This window comes from Drosophila kikkawai, unplaced genomic scaffold (assembly GCF_030179895.1).
Source record: "Drosophila kikkawai strain 14028-0561.14 unplaced genomic scaffold, DkikHiC1v2 scaffold_186, whole genome shotgun sequence".
NCBI classification, from domain to species: domain Eukaryota; kingdom Metazoa; phylum Arthropoda; class Insecta; order Diptera; family Drosophilidae; genus Drosophila; species Drosophila kikkawai.
In genome coordinates, this window is record NW_027222522.1 from 218892 (window position 1) to 229607 (window position 10716).

The window sequence follows — 10716 nt, forward strand, 5'->3', positions numbered from 1 at the left end:
CGCAGCGGGCCGAAGCGGCGATGAGCCCACACCGGGGCCACTCGCTAATGAAGCGGCGGTGTGGACAAGCGGTCTTCTGCCATAGTGGCGGCTTCGTCGAGCAGGGGCCGGCGTCGGTGGTCGATTACGGGCCGAGTGTTGCTCCGGACCGGCCAACTGGGGAGGCTCGGTGGATGACGAGCACAGCTCGTCGCACAGCTCGTCGCAGTGTGGGCGGAAGCAGCTAAGGTAAAAAGCTACGTGCGAGGGGTGGAGGCAACCTATAGGCTGTGCGCCGTCAGGATCGCGTGCGCCTTCCGAACCATTTCGGAAGACGCGGCGCTGGTCATCGCCGGACAAGTCCCGTTGACGGAGCTCGTTCGGGAGAGGGCGGATATCTACGCAGCCGCGCAGATCAGGGAAGCAACCCAGCAGACTAGAGCAGAGTCGAAGATTACCGCCAGAAGGAGAAGCCTCGAGAACTGGCAGAATCGCTGGGACTCGACGCAAACAGGACGCTGGACGCACACGCTCATCCCCAACCTTACGAGCTGGGTAGAGAGGTCGCATGGGCAGGTAGACTTCTACCTCACCCAGGTGATCAGCGGTCATGGCTGCTTCCGCAGCTACCTTAAGCGATTCGGCCACGAGACGGAGGACTGGTGCCCAGTGTGCGGCTCCGGCGTCGTCGAGGACGCGCGGCACGAGCTGTTCGAGTGCCACCGGTTTGACCACGAGCGTCAGAAGTTGGAGGCGGTAGCAGGGTCCAGTATCTTGCCAGAGACACTGGTGCCGTTGATGTTGGCAGACCAGTGTGTGTGGGAGGCTGCAGCGACATTCGCCGCGGATGTCATGAAGTCTCTCAGGGAGCAGGAGCGAAGGCGAAAGGAGCAGACGGAGTAGGGGTCACAGCGCCCACGAAGCAATGCCAGGCGGCGGTACCGCTGGGCGTCCGATTCAAATTCTTCTGTAACTGTAAAGCCAACTATGTGTATATGTAGTGTAGGTCTATTGTAAGTGTAATAAACATATATCGAATACAAAAAAAAAAACAAAAAAACAGCTCGTCCCACAGCTCCTCGGCTTTCCGTCGGGCTGCGGCGGCGGCGTATTCGCCGGGGGTCGGCAGCGGAAGGCGGCTTGGTGCTGCTGCCAGCGGCAATTCGGCTGCAGAGTCCTTGTCGGTCGTCGATGAGGGAGGACGGCTCGTCGACGGCCCTTCAGGTCGGCGTCGGGCGACGACGGCTGCGTAACCTACGGGTGGCGGCGTGAACGTGCTTGGACAAGCGGTCTTCTGCTATCGTGGCGGGTTCGTCGAGCAGGGGCCGGCGTCGGTGGTGGATAACGGGTCGAGTGTTGCTCCGGACCGGCCATCTGGGGAGGCTCGGTGGATGACGAGCACAGCTCGTCGCACAGCTCCTCGGCTTTCCGTCGGACTGCGGCGGCGTATTCGCCGGGGGTCGGCAGCGGAGGGCGGCTAGGTGCTGCCGCCGGCGGCATTTCGGCTGCCGAGTCCTCGTCTGTCGTCGATAAGGGAGGACGGCTCGTCGACGGCCCTTCAGGTCGGCGTCGGGCGACGACGGCTGCGTAACCTCCGGGCGGCGAGGTGCTGCTGCTGGTGACACTTCGGCTTCAGTACAGCGTATCTGGGGCCGGCCCGAAGATCTCATCGGCAACTCCGCGCCGTCCTGGTCCGGTGAATCCCCGAAGAGTTCGTCCATGGAACGGGGCCTCTCGCTGATAAAGCGGCGGCGTGGACGTGCTGGAACGAGCGGTCTTCTGCCATCGTGGCGGATTCGTCGAGCAGGGGCCGGCGTCGGTGGTGGATAACGGGCCGAGTGTTGCTCCGGACCGGCCAACTGGGGAGGCTCGGTGGATGACGAGCACAGGTCTTCGCACAGCTCCTCGGCTTTCCGTCGGGCAGCGGCGGCGGCGTATTGGCCGGGGGTCGGCAGCGGAGGGCGGCTTGGTGCTGCTGCCAGCGGCCTTTCGGCTGCAGAGTCCTTGTTGGTCGTCGATAAGGAAGGACGGCTCGTCGACGGCCCTTCAGGTCGGGCAGTGAACGTGCTGGGACGAGCGGTCTTCTGCCATCGTGGCGGATTCGTCGAGCAGGGGCCGGCGTCGGTGGTGGATAACGGGCCGAGTGTTGCTCCGGACCGGCCAACTGGGAAGGCTCTTTGGATGACGAGCACAGCTCGTCGCACAGCTCGTCGCACAGCTCGTCGCACAGCTCGTCGCACAGCTCGTCGCACAGCTCGTCGCACATCTCCTCGGCTTTCCGTCGGGCTGCGGCGGCGGCGTATTCGCCGGGGGTCGGCAGCGGAGGTCGGCTAGGTGCTGCCGCCGGCTGCATTTCGGCTGCAGAGTCCTTGTCGGTCATCGATAAGGGAGGACGGCTCGTCGACGGCCCTTCAGGTCGGCGTCGGGCGACGACGGCTGCGTATCCTACGGGCAGCGGCGTGAACGTGGTGGGACGGTCTTCTGCCATCGTGGCGGATTCGTCGAGCAGGGGCCGGCGTCGGTGGTGGTTAACGGGTCGAGTGTTGCTCCGGACCGGCCAACTGGGGAGGCTCGGTGGATGACTAGCACAGCTCGTCGCACAGCTCCTCGGCTTTCCGTCGGGCTGCGGCGGCGGCGTATTCGCCGGGGGTCGGCAGCGGAGGGCGGCTTGGTGCTGCTGCCAGCGGCATTTCGGCTGCTGAGTCCTTGTCGGTCGTCGATATGGGAGGACGGCTCGTCGACGGCCCTTAAGGTCGGCGTCGGGCGACGACGGCTGCGTAACCTCCGGGCGGCGAGGTGCTGCTGCCGCTGACACCTACGATGCAGCGCAGCGTATCTGGGGCCCGGCCCGAAGATCTCGTCGGTAACTCCGCGCCGTCCTGGTCCGGTGAATCTCCGAAGAGGTCGTCCATGGACCGGGGCCACTGGCTGATAAATCAGCGGCGTGGCCGTGCTGGGACGAGTGGTATTCTGCCATCGTGGCGGATTTGTCGAGCAGGGGCCGGCGTCGGTGGTGGATAACGGGCCGAGTGTTGCTCCTGACCGGCCAACTCGGCAACTCTGCGCCGTCCTGGTCCGGTGAATCCCCGAAGAGGTCGTCCATGGACCGGGGCCACTCGCTGATGAAGCGGCGGCGAGACTCGTGCTGGGACGAGTGGTCTTCTGCCATCGTGGCGGATTCGTCGAGCAGGGGCCGGCGTCGGTGGTTGATTCCGGTCTCGTTGGCCATCTGCTCCAACAGATTCGGTGGAAGGTCGCCGAAGCACTCTACGGCTGCTCGCAGCGGGACCAGTGGCGGTGGAGGGGAGGAGGGGCCGGCGTCGGTGGTCGATTACAGGCCGAGTGTTGCTCCGGACCGGCCGACTGGGGAGGCTCGGTGGATGACGAGCACAGCTCGTCGCACAGCTCCTCGGCTTTCCGTCGGGCAGCGGCGTATTCGCCGGGGACGGCAGCGGAGGGCGGCTAGGTGCTGCTGCCGGTGACACCTCGGCTGCAGCGCAGCGTATCTGGGGCCCGGTCCAAAGATCTCCTCGGCAAACTCCGCGCCGTCCTGGACCGGTGAATCCCCGAAGAGGTCGTTCATGAACCGGGGCCACTCGCTGATAAAGCGGCAGCGTGGACGTGCTGGGACGAGTGGTCTTCTGCCATCGTGGCGGATTCGTCGAGCAGGGGCCGGCGTCGGTGGTTGATTCCGGTCTCGTTTGCCATCTGCTCGAAGCCCTCTACGGCTGCTCGCAGCGGGGCCAGTGGCGGTGGCTCCTGGTCCGAGGGCGGCTGCTTCTCCCCGTTGGCAGGCGCTTGGGTGGCCTGGTATGGTAGTGGACGCGGCAGTGTAGTAGCCACTCGCAGCGGGACCAATGGTGGTGGCCCCTGGTCCCAGGCTAACTGTTTCTCCTCGTCAGCTGGCGCTTGGGCGGTCTGCGATGGGCGTGGACCTGGCGGTGTGGTTGCCATCCGCAGCGGGCCGAAGCGGCGATGAGCCCACACCGGGGCCACTCGCTAATGAAGCGGCGGTGTGGACAAGCGGTCTTCTGCCATAGTGGCGGCTTCGTCGAGCAGGGGCCGGCGTCGGTGGTCGATTACGGGCCGAGTGTTGCTCCGGACCGGCCAACTGGGGAGGCTCGGTGGATGACGAGCACAGCTCGTCACACAGCTCGTCGCACAGCTCGTCGCACAGCTCGTCGCACAGCTCGTCGCAGTGTGGGCGGAAGCAGCTAAGGTAAAAAGCTACGTGCGAGGGGTGGAGGCAACCTATAGGCTGTGCGCCGTCAGGATCGCGTGCGCCTTCCGAACCATTTCGGAAGACGCGGCGCTGGTCATCGCCGGACAAGTCCCGTTGACGGAGCTCGTTCGGGAGAGGGCGGATATCTACGCAGATAAGGGAAGCAACCCAGCAGACTAGAGCAGAGACGACGCAAACAGGACGCTGGACGCACACGCTCATCCCCAACCTTACGAGCTGGGTAGAGAGGTCGCATGGGCAGGTAGACTTCTACCTCACCCAGGTGATCAGCGGTCATGGCTGCTTCCGCAGCTACCTTAAGCGATTCGGCCACGAGACGGAGGACTGGTGCCCAGTGTGCGGCTCCGGCGTCGTCGAGGACGCGCGGCACGAGCTGTTCGAGTGCCACCGGTTTGACCACGAGCGTCAGAAGTTGGAGGCGGTAGCAGGGTCCAGTATCTTGCCAGAGACACTGGTGCCGTTGATGTTGGCAGACCAGTGTGTGTGGGAGGCTGCAGCGACATTCGCCGCGGATGTCATGAAGTCTCTCAGGGAGCAGGAGCGAAGGCGAAAGGAGCAGACGGAGTAGGGGTCACAGCGCCCACGAAGCAATGCCAGGCGGCGGTACCGCTGGGCGTCCGATTCAAATTCTTCTGTAACTGTAAAGCCAACTATGTGTATATGTAGTGTAGGTCTATTGTAAGTGTAATAAACATATATCGAATACAAAAAAAAAAAAACAAAAAAACAGCTCGTCCCACAGCTCCTCGGCTTTCCGTCGGGCTGCGGCGGCGGCGTATTCGCCGGGGGTCGGCAGCGGAAGGCGGCTTGGTGCTGCTGCCAGCGGCAATTCGGCTGCAGAGTCCTTGTCGGTCGTCGATGAGGGAGGACGGCTCGTCGACGGCCCTTCAGGTCGGCGTCGGGCGACGACGGCTGCGTAACCTACGGGTGGCGGCGTGAACGTGCTGGGACAAGCGGTCTTCTGCTATCGTGGCGGGTTCGTCGAGCAGGGGCCGGCGTCGGTGGTGGATAACGGGTCGAGTGTTGCTCCGGACCGGCCATCTGGGGAGGCTCGGTGGATGACGAGCACAGCTCGTCGCACAGCTCCTCGGCTTTCCGTCGGACTGCGGCGGCGGCGTATTCGCCGGGGGTCGGCAGCGGAGGGCGGCTAGGTGCTGCCGCCGGCGGCATTTCGGCTGCAGAGTCCTCGTCTGTCGTCGATAAGGGAGGACGGCTCGTCGACGGCCCTTCAGGTCGGCGTCGGGCGACGACGGCTGCGTAACCTCCGGGCGGCGAGGTGCTGCTGCTGGTGACACTTCGGCTTCAGTACAGCGTATCTGGGGCCGGCCCGAAGATCTCATCGGCAACTCCGCGCCGTCCTGGTCCGGTGAATCCCCGAAGAGTTCGTCCATGGAACGGGGCCTCTCGCTGATAAAGCGGCGGCGTGGACGTGCTGGAACGAGCGGTCTTCTGCCATCGTGGCGGATTCGTCGAGCAGGGGCCGGCGTCGGTGGTGGATAACGGGCCGAGTGTTGCTCCGGACCGGCCAACTGGGAAGGCTCTTTGGATGACGAGCACAGCTCGTCGCACATCTCCTCGGCTTTCCGTCGGGCTGCGGCGGCGGCGTATTCGCCGGGGGTCGGCAGCGGAGGTCGGCTAGGTGCTGCCGCCGGCTGCATTTCGGCTGCAGAGTCCTTGTCGGTCATCGATAAGGGAGGACGGCTCGTCGACGGCCCTTCAGGTCGGCGTCGGGCGACGACGGCTGCGTATCCTACGGGCAGCGGCGTGAACGTGGTGGGACGGTCTTCTGCCATCGTGGCGGATTCGTCGAGCAGGGGCCGGCGTCGGTGGTGGTTAACGGGTCGAGTGTTGCTCCGGACCGGCCAACTGGGGAGGCTCGGTGGATGACGAGCACAGCTCGTCGCACAGCTCCTCGGCTTTCCGTCGGGCAGCGGCGTATTCGCCGGGGACGGCAGCGGAGGGCGGCTAGGTGCTGCTGCCGGTGACACCTCGGCTGCAGCGCAGCGTATCTGGGGCCCGGTCCAAAGATCTCCTCGGCAAACTCCGCGCCGTCCTGGACCGGTGAATCCCCGAAGAGGTCGTTCATGAACCGGGGCCACTCGCTGATAAAGCGGCAGCGTGGACGTGCTGGGACGAGTGGTCTTCTGCCATCGTGGCGGATTCGTCGAGCAGGGGCCGGCGTCGGTGGTTGATTCCGGTCTCGTTTGCCATCTGCTCGAAGCCCTCTACGGCTGCTCGCAGCGGGGCCAGTGGCGGTGGCTCCTGGTCCGAGGGCGGCTGCTTCTCCCCGTTGGCAGGCGCTTGGGTGGCCTGGTATGGTAGTGGACGCGGCAGTGTAGTAGCCACTCGCAGCGGGACCAATGGTGGTGGCCCCTGGTCCCAGGCTAACTGTTTCTCCTCGTCAGCTGGCGCTTGGGCGGTCTGCGATGGGCGTGGACCTGGCGGTGTGGTTGCCATCCGCAGCGGGCCGAAGCGGCGATGAGCCCACACCGGGGCCACTCGCTAATGAAGCGGCGGTGTGGACAAGCGGTCTTCTGCCATAGTGGCGGCTTCGTCGAGCAGGGGCCGGCGTCGGTGGTCGATTACGGGCCGAGTGTTGCTCCGGACCGGCCAACTGGGGAGGCTCGGTGGATGACGAGCACAGCTCGTCACACAGCTCGTCGCACAGCTCGTCGCACAGCTCGTCGCACAGCTCGTCGCAGTGTGGGCGGAAGCAGCTAAGGTAAAAAGCTACGTGCGAGGGGTGGAGGCAACCTATAGGCTGTGCGCCGTCAGGATCGCGTGCGCCTTCCGAACCATTTCGGAAGACGCGGCGCTGGTCATCGCCGGACAAGTCCCGTTGACGGAGCTCGTTCGGGAGAGGGCGGATATCTACGCAGATAAGGGAAGCAACCCAGCAGACTAGAGCAGAGACGACGCAAACAGGACGCTGGACGCACACGCTCATCCCCAACCTTACGAGCTGGGTAGAGAGGTCGCATGGGCAGGTAGACTTCTACCTCACCCAGGTGATCAGCGGTCATGGCTGCTTCCGCAGCTACCTTAAGCGATTCGGCCACGAGACGGAGGACTGGTGCCCAGTGTGCGGCTCCGGCGTCGTCGAGGACGCGCGGCACGAGCTGTTCGAGTGCCACCGGTTTGACCACGAGCGTCAGAAGTTGGAGGCGGTAGCAGGGTCCAGTATCTTGCCAGAGACACTGGTGCCGTTGATGTTGGCAGACCAGTGTGTGTGGGAGGCTGCAGCGACATTCGCCGCGGATGTCATGAAGTCTCTCAGGGAGCAGGAGCGAAGGCGAAAGGAGCAGACGGAGTAGGGGTCACAGCGCCCACGAAGCAATGCCAGGCGGCGGTACCGCTGGGCGTCCGATTCAAATTCTTCTGTAACTGTAAAGCCAACTATGTGTATATGTAGTGTAGGTCTATTGTAAGTGTAATAAACATATATCGAATACAAAAAAAAAAAAACAAAAAAACAGCTCGTCCCACAGCTCCTCGGCTTTCCGTCGGGCTGCGGCGGCGGCGTATTCGCCGGGGGTCGGCAGCGGAAGGCGGCTTGGTGCTGCTGCCAGCGGCAATTCGGCTGCAGAGTCCTTGTCGGTCGTCGATGAGGGAGGACGGCTCGTCGACGGCCCTTCAGGTCGGCGTCGGGCGACGACGGCTGCGTAACCTACGGGTGGCGGCGTGAACGTGCTGGGACAAGCGGTCTTCTGCTATCGTGGCGGGTTCGTCGAGCAGGGGCCGGCGTCGGTGGTGGATAACGGGTCGAGTGTTGCTCCGGACCGGCCATCTGGGGAGGCTCGGTGGATGACGAGCACAGCTCGTCGCACAGCTCCTCGGCTTTCCGTCGGACTGCGGCGGCGGCGTATTCGCCGGGGGTCGGCAGCGGAGGGCGACTAGGTGCTGCCGCCGGCGGCATTTCGGCTGCAGAGTCCTCGTCTGTCGTCGATAAGGGAGGACGGCTCGTCGACGGCCCTTCAGGTCGGCGTCGGGCGACGACGGCTGCGTAACCTCCGGGCGGCGAGGTGCTGCTGCTGGTGACACTTCGGCTTCAGTACAGCGTATCTGGGGCCGGCCCGAAGATCTCATCGGCAACTCCGCGCCGTCCTGGTCCGGTGAATCCCCGAAGAGTTCGTCCATGGAACGGGGCCTCTCGCTGATAAAGCGGCGGCGTGGACGTGCTGGAACGAGCGGTCTTCTGCCATCGTGGCGGATTCGTCGAGCAGGGGCCGGCGTCGGTGGTGGATAACGGGCCGAGTGTTGCTCCGGACCGGCCAACTGGGAAGGCTCTTTGGATGACGAGCACAGCTCGTCGCACATCTCCTCGGCTTTCCGTCGGGCTGCGGCGGCGGCGTATTCGCCGGGGGTCGGCAGCGGAGGTCGGCTAGGTGCTGCCGCCGGCTGCATTTCGGCTGCAGAGTCCTTGTCGGTCATCGATAAGGGAGGACGGCTCGTCGACGGCCCTTCAGGTCGGCGTCGGGCGACGACGGCTGCGTATCCTACGGGCAGCGGCGTGAACGTGGTGGGACGGTCTTCTGCCATCGTGGCGGATTCGTCGAGCAGGGGCCGGCGTCGGTGGTGGTTAACGGGTCGAGTGTTGCTCCGGACCGGCCAACTGGGGAGGCTCGGTGGATGACGAGCACAGCTCGTCGCACAGCTCCTCGGCTTTCCGTCGGGCTGCGGCGGCGGCGTATTCGCCGGGGGTCGGCAGCGGAGGGCGGCTTGGTGATGCTGCCAGCGGCATTTCGGCTGCTGAGTCCTTGTCGGTCGTCGATATGGGAGGACGGCTCGTCGACGGCCCTTAAGGTCGGCGTCGGGCGACGACGGCTGCGTAACCTCCGGGCGGCGAGGTGCTGCTGCCGCTGACACCTACGATGCAGCGCAGCGTATCTGGGGCCCGGCCCGAAGATCTCGTCGGTAACTCCGCGCCGTCCTGGTCCGGTGAATCTCCGAAGAGGTCGTCCATGGACCGGGGCCACTGGCTGATAAATCAGCGGCGTGGCCGTGCTGGGACGAGTGGTATTCTGCCATCGTGGCGGATTCGTCGAGCAGGGGCCGGCGTCGGTGGTGGAAAACGGGCCGAGTGTTGCTCCTGACCGGCCAACTGGGGAGGCTCGGTGGATGACGAGCACAGCTCGTCGCACAGCTCCTCGGCTTTCCGTCGGGCAGCGGCGGCGGCGTATTTGCCGGGGGTCGGCAGCGGAGGGCGGCTTGGTGCTGCTGCCAGCGGCATTTCGGCTGCAGAGTCCTTGTCGGTCGTCGATAAGGGAGGACGGCTCGTCGACGGCCCTTCAGGTCGGCGTCGGGCGACGACGGCTGCGTAACCTCCGGGCGGCTAGGTGCTGCTGGCGGTGACACCTCGGCTGCAGCGCAGCGTATCTGGGGGCCGGCCCGAAGATCTCCTCGGCAACTCCGCGCCGTCCTGGTCCGGTGAATCCCCGAAGAGGTCGTACATGGACCGGGGCCACTCGCTGATAAATCGGCGGCGTGGACGTGCTGGGACGAGCGGTCTTCTGCCATCGTGGCGGCTTCATCGAGCAGGGGCCGGCGTCGGTGGTCGATTACGGTCTCGTTGGCCATCTTCTCGAACAGATTCGGTGGAAGGTCGCCGAAGTACTCTACGGCTGCTCGCAGCGGGGCCAGTGGCGGTGGCTCCTAGTCCGAGGACGGCTGCTTTCTCCCCGTTGGCAGGCGCTTGGGTGGCTTGGAATGGTAGTGGATGCGGCAGTGTAGTAGCCACTCGCAGCGGGAGCAATGGTGGTGTCCCCTGGTCCGAGGGTGGCTGTTTCTCCTCGTCAGCTGGCGCTTGGGCGGTCTGGGATGGCTGTGGACGTGCCTGTGTGTTTGCCATCCGCAGCGGGCCGAAGCGGCGATGAGCCCACAACGGGGCCACTCGCTAATGAAGCGGCGGCGTGGACGAGCGGTCTTCTGCCATCGTGGCGGATTCGTCGAGCAGGGGCCGGCGTCGGTGGTGGATAACGGGCCGAGTGTTGCTCCGGACCGGCCAACTGGGGAGGCTCGGTGGATGACGAGCACAGCTCGTCGCAAAGCTCCTCGGCTTTCCGTCGCACAGCTCGTCGCACAGCTCCTCGGCTTTCCGTCGGGCAGCGGCGGCGGCGTATTTGCCGGGGGTCGGCAGCGGAGGGCGGCTTGGTGCTGCTGCCAGCGGCATTTCGGCTGCAGAGTCCTTGTCGGTCGTCGATAAGGGAGGACGGCTCGTCGACGGCCCTTCAGGTCGGCGTCGGGCGACGACGGCTGCGTAACCTCCGGGCGGCTAGGTGCTGCTGGCGGTGACACCTCGGCTGCAGCGCAGCGTATCTGGGGGCCGGCCCGAAGATCTCCTCGGCAACTCCGCGCCGTCCTGGTCCGGTGAATCCCCGAAGAGGTCGTACATGGACCGGGGCCACTCGCTGATAAATCGGCGGCGTGGACGTGCTGGGACGAGCGGTCTTCTGCCATCGTGGCGGCTTCATCGAGCAGGGGCCGGCGTCGGTGGT

At 65.2% G+C, this 10716-nt stretch overlaps 2 protein-coding genes across 2 annotated transcripts; both read left to right on the plus strand.

Moving 5' to 3' along the window:
* The first annotated feature begins 2799 nt into the window (after positions 1-2799).
* On the plus strand, positions 2800-4790 carry LOC138929411 (uncharacterized). The gene is made up of 2 exons (XM_070288845.1): positions 2800-2866; positions 4402-4790. The coding sequence occupies exons 1-2, from the start codon at positions 2800-2802 to the stop codon at positions 4788-4790; spliced, it is 456 nt and encodes a 151-aa protein (XP_070144946.1).
* Positions 4791-6648: 1858 nt separating this feature from the next.
* Positions 6649-7536, plus strand: LOC138929412 (uncharacterized). The gene is made up of 2 exons (XM_070288846.1): positions 6649-6738; positions 7102-7536. The coding sequence occupies exons 1-2, from the start codon at positions 6649-6651 to the stop codon at positions 7534-7536; spliced, it is 525 nt and encodes a 174-aa protein (XP_070144947.1).
* Positions 7537-10716: the final 3180 nt, after the last annotated feature.